The 10,346-nt window shown below is 45.2% G+C and overlaps 1 protein-coding gene across 2 annotated transcripts in view; it reads left to right on the forward strand.

Annotated features, from left to right (window-relative positions):
• MFAP3L (microfibril associated protein 3 like) overlaps positions 1–4,848 on the forward strand; it is a 42,912-nt gene extending 38,064 nt beyond the window's left edge. For both annotated transcript variants that reach the window (XM_081236488.1, XM_081236487.1), the window contains exon 3: positions 846–4,848. In XM_081236488.1, the coding sequence (XP_081092614.1) occupies positions 846–1,774 (929 nt within the window). In that variant the 3' untranslated portion in view covers positions 1,775–4,848. The remainder of the gene's footprint in view (positions 1–845) is intronic.
• The last annotated feature ends 5,498 nt before the right edge of the window (positions 4,849–10,346 follow it).

A 10,346-nucleotide genomic window follows, 5' to 3' on the forward strand; every position in this document is an offset into this window, starting at 1 on the left:
AGGACAACGATCCTTTCCAGGCCAGAGCGAGGTAGAATTCTTATCTATTACAACGCTTTCCAACGTGCATTCTCCATTGTGTGAGGCCTGGTTTCAACCTGATGGGTCTACGATTTATTTGCAAAGCGAAACCAAATTGTTGCTTATTCGCACCCAGCCTCTGAATCTCCACAGCGTTAGCTTGTAACTGTAAGTGACATAGTTCATTGTAGCTTCTCAAAATTAATTATTCATGTTTCCATTAACCGAGGTCATACCAGGACTACTTCAATCTCAAATATGAGAAACCCAGGTGAACAATTACAATTTAATTGATTTACTCCAGTTTTTATGTTGATGCTAAAGTACTTTATCTTCTGAAAAGTATTAAAACTCTCCAATGAACATATATATTCTGTAGAGCCATGCTCACAGGCAGGCTAGAAAATCAGATGCTATGTTAAGAAATTCTCTGGTAAGAGCAAGTATTTTCCATACTGTTTATGTTTCTAATTTTTCTCTAGGATGTGGAATCACACAGTATGATTTGGTATTAAGAGTACAGCCTCTTGGGCCCGAGTTCACGTCTAGCTCAACTGCTTCCAAACTGACGCCCTGGGGAGGTGGCTTAGTGGACCTAAGTGCCTCAGTTTCCCCATCCTGTAAAATGGGCTGGTGCCGGTAGCTCCTCCCCGAGTTGTGAGGATTAGGCGAGCTAGCACTGTCACCGTCTGGCGAGGTCGGCATTGGCCGTGGGCGCCGTCGGCAGTGGCAGACGTGGTGGTGGGAGATGCGCTCGGCGACGTGCGGGGCAGTGGCTGCAGGGAGCGGAGGGCCCGGCTGACTCTGTCCTCTTCCTCCTGCAGGAAAGTGGCAGATGCACGACGGCCTCCTGAACATCACCAAGGTGTCCTTCACGGACCGAGGTCGATACACATGTGTGGCCGCCAACATCCACGGCACCGTGAACAACACGGTGACACTGAGGGTGGTCTTCACGTCAGGGGACATGGGCGTGTACTACATGGTGGTGTGCCTGGTGGCCTTCGCCGTGGTGCTGGTCCTCAACATCACCCGCCTCTGCATGATGAGCAGCCACCTGAAGAAGACCGAGAAGGCCATCAACGAGTTCTTCCGTACGGAGGGCGCCGAGAAGCTGCAGAAGGCCTTCGAGATCGCCAAGCGCATCCCTATCATCACCTCGGCCAAGACGCTGGAGCTGGCCAAGGTCACACAGTTCAAGACCATGGAGTTTGCCCGCTACATCGAGGAGCTGGCCCGCAGCGTGCCACTGCCCCCGCTCATCATGAACTGCAGGACCATCGTGGAGGAGCTCATGGAAGTGGTGGGGCTGGAGGAGCAGGGCCAGAACTTCGTGCGCCACGCGCCTGAGGGCCAGGAGGCCACCAGTGGGGACGAGGTCTACACCATCCCCGACGCCCTGCAGCGGAGCGAGTCCCCCACCGCTGACTCAGACGCCTCGTCGCTGCACGAGCAGCCCCAGCAGATTGCCATCGAGGTGTCCGTGCACCCCCAGGCCCGGAGGGAGCCCACGGATGACCGGGACGGGGGGCCCCTCGAGGCCAGAGACGAGGAGGACACCGAGCCGTCGGCCGAGCACTCCCCCGAGTCCGCGGCGCCTTCCACCGAGGTCACATCCGCGGCGCTGACCTCCGAGGAGCCCACGCCTGTCGAGGTACCGGACCGTGTCCTGCCCCCGGGTCTCCTGGAAGCCACAGAGCCGGCCGGGGCGTGCGACAGGAACACCCGCGTCGTCTATGAAAGCCATGTCTAACAGCGCCCCCCCGAGAAGCTATGCACACCCCAAGAATCAGGGCCGCCCCCCCCACACCCAGGGCCAGACGCAATCCACCCTCGCCGCTAAGCCTTACCAGAGACGCCTGTCCCGTAGGTAGGAGCCAGGCCCCTTCAGAAGGAAGCGTCTGTGTGCATGCTGTGTGCCCGGACCGCGCCCCGTGACAGAGGATGCGGGCAGCGGCAGGATGCAGAGCCGGCGACCTTGGGCAGGTGTCTGTGCGCGCGGCACGAATCTCAGAGGCTCTTCTCTGCCAGCTACCTTAATCGCTGATGCCCTTTTGGTGTGAGAGACCCTGAGGTCAAGAGCCCTATCCAATGCACACTGCAGCGCTTTTCCTTTAAAAATTCTAGGTCTGCTACGAGAGCAGCTGCACGTCCGCGGGCCTGTTGCACTTTCTTCCCAGTTTTAACCCCCCTTCCCTGTTCCCCTGTAACCGCGTTGTCGTGACACGAATGCAAATCGTTCCTTCTGGTTTCGTCCCGTTTGCCACTTTGTCCTTATTTCTCTCCCCCGACCCCCTCAAACCCCCCGCCAGACTTTTACCTCAGAGGCTTTGGTGTCAGGGCTGATACCCACAAGTCATCTGTAATGTTCCAAAGCAGTTACCAGCCTCGTGATTTTTGTCATTTCCCAGGCCTGTCTCCATCCATCGCTTTTTTGTTTGTTTCCAATGAAGCTGCTGTTGTGAAACTGAGAAAAAAAAAACCCTTGCCCAGCATAGCACTTTAATAGCCAAATAAAAATGTGTTGCCTGTCCGATCCTGAGAGCCTTTAGGTGAGCTCAGCTGAGGTTGTAGGGAGACTGTAAACTTGAATTTACGCAAAACTGTCCATGAAAAGTGCTGTGTTTACGTTTAAGTAACGTCATCCTCCAAACACGGCTGCTGCTTGATCTGGAACGCATGTTGCTTCCAGAGACAGAGGCATCTGACGAATCCGTGTATGTGTAGAATGTGGGCCTCCCTCGAGGGCCGCCAGGGGCCGTCCTGTGACCCAAACACTTGGTTTGGGGCAGCGAGTGTGAGGGTCCGTGGGGTCGCCTAGCCAGGCCCACTTCTCTGAACTGCAGGGCTAACGTGTCCGTCCTTGAAGGGGAGAGTGAAAGGTTAGGGTGATGGCATCAAATTTCACGCCAGAATTCTTGAATTAATTTTGTCCCACAAGAAAGCAGTTGTATGGGTGGCAGAATGATGTTATAGAAACGACAAAACTAGTCACCCAAAGGCTAGCATCTCGTCTGACGGTGCCAGTCAGCACCGCAGGCTCTGGGCAGGTGGGGCCTCCGTTCCTTCCCTGGGAGAGGGCTCGAGCTCCATCTAGATGGTCCCCTCTCCCGCAGAATCACCTGGGATTACTCGAAAGATGTTTCACTTTCCTCTCTGGTTCCTCTAATCTTTTCTGCTGAAAGTTAGTATTGATGCAAATCAAGAGGATCGGTTTCAAAAACTCAAAACCCCAAATCCTTAGGGCAGCGTCTGTAGTTTAAATGTTATCGTGGGAAGAATGAGAGGTATTAGTTCATCTCCATTTATGAGCAGGGGAGCCATAACCCTGAAGTCGTCTTGAGGGTCACGGCCACATCATGGTTTCCGTGGAGGTTCCCCGGGCCACACGGATCGTGAGAGCAGACCTGATGTTTAGTCCTCACTCTCTCGCTATCGGGATAAGTGACCTTCGACACCCCCCTGGGTTTAATCTTTCTCATCTGACAAACATGGAGGTGGTACTTGATGGGCCCCCAGATCCCATCCGGCTCAGACATTTTAGAGTCTTACGGGAAGTTTGTGATGGCCCCCCTTGCAGGCGACGAACCGTCTTGGGAGCAAACATGGGCACGTGAGGTTAGATAGCCTTGCTGCCGGCCTTCACAGCAAGAGCATCTCAATCTGTAGCTGAGGGCAGAGGGTTTGGCTTCAGGGGTTTCTCTATGTATAGATAACCGGTGTGACAGGTGGTCTGACAAGACTCAGAGTCGGATCCGAGTCCTCGTGGCCTCATATGACCCATTGCCATCACTTAGGAGTGTCTCACGTGGTCACCTAAAAAGTGAGTAGTGAACAGTCCAGAGCAACCTTGACTGCCCACTTGCACTCTCTGGACGAGGGTTTTCTGTATTTGGGTTGCAGAAGCGTTTTATCTCCACCTCTTAGAGTTTTCCACTTGTCCTGGAGGCCAGCAGATTCTCACCATGGATCTGTACGCCCACAGCACCACCAGGGACCCACACTCATTTTGTGACACTGCGTGAACTTTTTCCCGTTCTGTCCAGTTCTCCGTCCACCGAAACCCACGTGCACATTTCCACGTGGAACTTACTGGAAAAGGCATCTCTCCCATCTAGACACTGATTAGGGATAGCAAAGTTAAAAATGGGCAGATTTTTTATGAAGCACGGGCAGAAATGTGTGACCAAAGAATGTTTTCAGGTTGGTTTTAGCTTCTTTAGACTGGCGAGGTTAGATAGATTTTTCAAAACCTTTCCCCTCTTTAAGGCATCAGAAAGCTCTTGATAGAATAACAGCCAACCAAAGAGGAGGCTGGCTTACAACGAAGATTTCTCTGTCCAGAAAGACTACACTCTTCCTGTTCATCCTGTAGCTTCTTTACAGAATAGGAAAGCTCTCTGCTAAAATATGGAACAGAGATGATCTCGTGACTTTTGGCTGATTTTTCAAAGATAAACTGTTCAGCTTCATAGAAATCCATAAAAGTATGGCTGCATGTGAGCGTGTGTGTGTGTGTATGCACACTTGCATACGTCAGGCTCATTTGGGCAGTTTTAACAGCTAACACTAAATCCCAAGCCATGTCCTTTGGGTCTTAGGTCATTATTTTCAAAAGTAAGCAGTTTCTGGTTTCTGAGTCATCTGGTCATATCTCTAGTGATTTTTTTTCTTGAAGTTCTGAAAATGATTCAGATGTGTGTGCATATTTAATTCACTTAGATGATCTGTAAACATGGATGGTATTTATTCTAAATGGGAAAAAATTTTATACTGCAAATCTATGTAATTTATAATGGTTTTGTTTTATATATTATATTTTCATATTTTTAGGGCACATCTATTCTCATCTTTTTGTATATCATGCTTGACAAAAAGAAGTAGTAATACTTGACTAAATCTCTAGGAACCAAATGTGACATCTATAATGTATAGAAATCGCTCTGCAAATAACGGAATGTCCTTACCCGTCCTGAGCATTATTGTGCTGTGTCATTACACCCAGAATGACTGCTGGTGAGCGTTTCTTTTTTCAAAACCAAGCCAAGGGCTTCCCTGGTGGCGCAGTGGTTGAGAGTCCGCCTGCCGATGCAGGTGACACGGGTTTGTGCCCCGGTCCGGGAAGATCCCACATGCCGTGGAGCGGCTGGGCCCGTGAGCCATGGCCGCTGAGCCTGCGCGCCCGGAGCCTGTGCTCCGCAAAGGGAGAGCCCACAACAGTGAGAGGCCCAAGTACCGCAAAACAAAACAAAACAAAACAAAAAACCAAGGCAAAAGGCCTGGCCTCCCACACAGTGGAGTCTGGAATCCTTCCCTTCTTTATCTTTTTCATTGTGTGTTTCATTTTTAATTGTAGACATCCCAGTGTTGTTCAGACTTCCTTTGAAGGGCAAATGTGAGATAAGAAAGCAACTTGATGGAGAGACTTGGCTTGAAGGATGGCTGTGTAACTTATTCACTGGGCTGGTAGCATTTCTAATCTAATGTTTGGATTGTGCTTTATTGGTGATCTCAGAGCTGTTCGGCTGTTTAGCTCGTGAAGAAAATGTTAGGCAGAAAGAATGTTTGCAAGATTTGGACAGACAGCCTCTAAATGTAGTGCAACCAACACAAACCAGCTGAGCCATAGAAACCCCAGTCCCAGCCAGCGGACAAGCCGTTTCAAAAGGCAGATCAGACTCCTGTGTGTGCAGGTTGAATTTCAGTGTTGTACCAGTGCTAAAACTCTTAAAGGGCAGCCCCTGTGGTTCTGTGAACAGGGGTTTCCTCCCAGTGTGTCAGTGGGTAAGAAAATGGAGCATTTACCTTATCTTTCAGATACGCTACTTTATACTCAGCGCAGTTCAGCGACTTCCCTGTACCTGTCTTCACGTACCCTTTTGGCAGTCCCTTTAGATCATAATCCTGGTTTCTGTTCTTGCTTTTTAAACTAATTCATTGGTACTCTTTAAATAGCCAGCAAATCTCATTGTGTATTCACACACGTGTTTTGAGCACCTGTTACCTTCACGGTATTAGTCATTTTTACATTCATCTATTCATTTAAAAATCCTTTAGTAGATAACAGAGTTCATCTTCCTAATGACTCTTAGGGTTAAACCAGTGATTAACAAGGTTTGAATTAAACAAATCAGTGGTGGGGAAAAAATAGAAAAAAACAATTGCTCCTTATGCTTTCTGAAGGACTGAGTGTCTGTTATACAAGAAAATGTTGTATGAGGGTGATAATGATCTTTAACTGAGATATTTTAGAAATGTCATTTTTAAGGGGACTAATGCTTAGAATGCCACAGTCGAAACTGAAGCTCACAGAGAATGTAAAAACAGAAAGGAAATCGTTCTAAGCATATCCTGGCATAAATTATTTTTATTTAACGAGGAATTAAAACCTTCAGTGTATCTCTCAGACACCCCAGCACTGCTCACAGAAGATGCTGGCACTTAACGTTTGATATGCTGTTCCTCTGGTTCTGGAATTTCTTTGTTAAAGCCAGGAAATAAGATGGAAAAACGTATCTGGGCGGAAATGTCAAACTGTTGATTTGTGAGCTATAAATGTTCACCTTTTAAGAATAATTTAAAGGTATAAACAAATGACTAATATTTAAATTGATATAGCAGCAAAAAAGCAAAAAAAATGTGAGCCATCCTGTATTTTGGTTGTTCTTTAATAAAGGATTTGCACAGGTGTGCTGAGCGTGTCGTGTCCCAGCTCAAGGCTGTGTGAGTGTGGCCTGATTAACTCTGTCCAGTGGTAAGAAATCTGTAGTCAGTCCTCATCCCTACCTTTTGCATCTGTGGCATATCTTGGGGAAAAGGGAAAAATGAAGTAATTGTTATGTGAATCTACAAACTTTTTATCCAAATTCAAAAATCCTAACTGTCCTGACAAATGTGATAGCCATTTATTTTTTATAAATGGCTATCTATATGAAGAAATAATTTTTAACATGTAACATCAAGCTTATTATAGAAAATCCACAAAGACCAGGAAACTCACCTACCCAGAACATTCCATGGGAGAAGGCATTAGTCATAGATCCAATACGAAACACCTAGACAGAACCCAGTCCAGACCAAATTCAAGAATATGCTAAGGAGGTGCCCTTTGAAAGCTTTGAAAGCTGGATTCCTCTCAGATAGGATGAGGTCAAGTAAACAAAACAAGAAAGGACAACACCAAATGGGAAAGAAAATTAGTGTTTTGCTGTAGATCTGGAGAGGCCAACAAAATTATTGAATGGGTTACCGGATAAACTGTGCATATAACTAAGATCCAGAGGTTCTGTCAAGCAAAAAAAATGGTTTAAGAGAACTATGGTGGCATTCATGGAAAAATTAACAATTGTGCCACCAGGGAAAAGAAAATAGGAAAGTTCTGTCCTAACTGCATAATTTTGACTGGTACATATGTTCAGACCCAGAACAAACAGCTGCTAATTTTTTTTTGTTTTACAGGTTTTGGAATAGTGCATTCTTCATGGGCCTTAATCAGAGGAGCCTAGGTAAGGCTTAATATTAATCTGAGTGATTTTTAAAGCGTGTAGTCACAGAGCTGGAAAATAAGTGTCAGGTTTTCTGATTTCCCTGTCTGTTCGGCAGAGTCCCTAACACGCAGGGGTTCAGCTCTGCTTGAACATCTCTGGTGTGGCAGAGGCTGTGACCACGTTTAGGACATGCTCCGGTGTTGGTAGGTTTTGAGCGCTAAGTCAGAAATCTTAAAAGTGGTTCCACACTGGTCTTTGTTGAGCATCTGGAGCTGAAAGCGTGAGTGTGTCCTGCCACAATTTCCTTTACTGTCAACGCAAAATGAAAATTATAAGTGTATTCATGTCAAAGAGAGGATTACCAAAAAACGTGGGTGCTCCTGGCAGCACTACATGAATTACACGCCATGTGGCACAGACCCTTTTGAGTTTAAATGGTTTCTGCCAATGGTGTTGGAGGCAGAAGTAGGCGAATCAGTTGCTCCCCCAACCCTGGAGATGCCCTGATGCTACAGCTCATTAAGTAAAGGATGGTTCAACTGCCAGAAAAATGAAAGAACCAGCAGATTAAGTGCCTCAGTAGATTAGTATGTTTTGGAAGGACCATTAGAGATGACACAATGAAAGAAGTGTATGTATGTGTTAAGTGGCTTATTGGGGTATTTTTCATTAATAGGTGAACCAGAGCCAGCACCAATTGCATTTAACTGTTAGGTAAAATAAAGATGCCAAGAGTAAAGTAAGAATTTTCATAAGATATTAACTCAAATAAGCTAAAAAATATGAATGAAGGTTGATGCATAGCAATATGAATTTTTCAAGAAACAAATTTCTCACTACCAATGGCGTAGGTTTTCTTATAATAGACTCATGTTTTAAAGCTCATTATGGAATGGGAATTCACATGAATCATGCAAAAAAAAAATTACCTGCGCATAGAACTCTAGCTAGATTGAGGGTCTTTCTGTTGTTCAGTTTTCATGCTGTACAGCATCTGTTTCCTGAAAGTTTTCATGATTCGTATGAAGCTCACATGCATTGGAGACCCTGACATGATCGGCGTCTCTGATTTTTAGGTCTGGTGGATTATTACTTCTACTATGGCATACTTATTCCACCCAGCCATTTGATGAGGTGAATAAAGTTGTCCCAAAGCTTTAAAAATATTCCTAGTTCTAAACCTCAAGGTTTTTACATGAAGTAGGAAAGGAATGACAAGTTTGAAGAAAAGAGGTAAATTTCTTCCATACCAGCTGTGCAGATAGCCCTCGCTGTCAGATGATGTCTCCTGTCTTTCCTGCTAGCATTACCTCACCTGTTGGGCCAGTGGACCAAGCTATTATGCATGAAGTAAGATGCTTGATTACAGTTAGAGACTGAGAAAATTCATCCACCATGTAGTAGACACGTGAACATACAAGAGGTACATTTTAATATTGGCTCCACTTGAGATTATTTTAAAGCTGAAACATTACAAAAATTAAGACCTGGCACCATATTTGTAGAAATGTCTTCATCTAATGAAGAAGAAATTTTGAAAGTGTTAAGACCTCAGAAATTATAGAAAATATAAATACATTTGTAGGAAAAAAAAAAGATGACAGCTCATATGGGAAGTCTGGGATCAGTTTTTTTGTGTGTTCAGAATACAACTTTCCTTTTTGTCATTATAGTAGTTATTGAGATACATTAGTGATATTTCTGAAACCCCGCCAGATCCTGAAAAAAAAAAACCAAGTTTTTAAAAACTACATGCAGATAAATAGTTAGATATCATCTAACGATTTTATGTTACCTTCTCTCATCCCATAATGGATTTGAGGTGATTGAGTTACATATATTTTATTCTCTGTGCATCCTTTGACAATAGTAATTGCTATGTTTCATACAAGTTCACTAACTCAATAACCAGACTACTTTATTAATCAGACATTTTATTCCCAATCATTTTGAATCCATGAGAGATTTTCAGTATGACTATAAAAGCAGAACAGCTGGATGATCTAGAAATGCTTTTCTTTATCTGTAGCTAAAAATGGAAGGTTTTCTGCTGTAACGCAAGAATAAGATGATTATGTCATACTCACAAACATACTGAATGTTTGTGTCCCCTCAAAAACCATATGTTGAAACCCTAAACCACAATGTGATGGTATTTGGTGGTGGGGCCTCTGGAAGGTGATGAGGGTGGAGCCCTTATGAATGGGGTTAGTGTCCTTATAAAAGAGGCCCAGAGCGCACCGAAGACACAGCAAGAAGATAGCCATCTCTGAACCAGGAAGCCAGCCTCACCAGGCATTGAACCATCCAGAGCCTTGGTTATGGACTTAACCTCCAGAACTGTGAGAAATAAATGCTTTTTTTAAGATGCCAGTCTATGGTAATTAGGCCTTTTATTTTGAGAGTTCTAGATTCCCACGTGGTTGTAAGAAATACTACAGAGAGATCCCACGTACACTTGACTAGTTCCCCCGGTGGTTCTCTCTCACAAAAGCATTGCACACCATCACAATCAGGGCATCAATACTGATAGAGTTCTCCAGTCTTAACCAGGTCACCCCAGTTTTACACACATTTGTGTGTGAGCATTTAGTTCTGTGAAATTTTACCACACATGTAGGTCTGTGCATCCACCACCACCAGCGAGATGCAGAACATTCCATGAGTACAAGGACCCCTGAGTTGCCCTTTCACAAGCACACCTCCCTCCCTCCCACCAGAGAACACTTTTTTTTTTTTTTTTTTACATCAGTAAACTTAACTAGATAACTGAAGCTTGTCTGGAACCAACTGTAATAAGTATGTTTTACCAATAGAAATATATGGAAATTTATCAGT

This window comes from Mesoplodon bidens, assembly GCF_964165515.1.
Source record: "Mesoplodon bidens genome assembly, chromosome: 6".
NCBI classification, from domain to species: Eukaryota; Metazoa; Chordata; class Mammalia; order Artiodactyla; family Ziphiidae; genus Mesoplodon; species Mesoplodon bidens.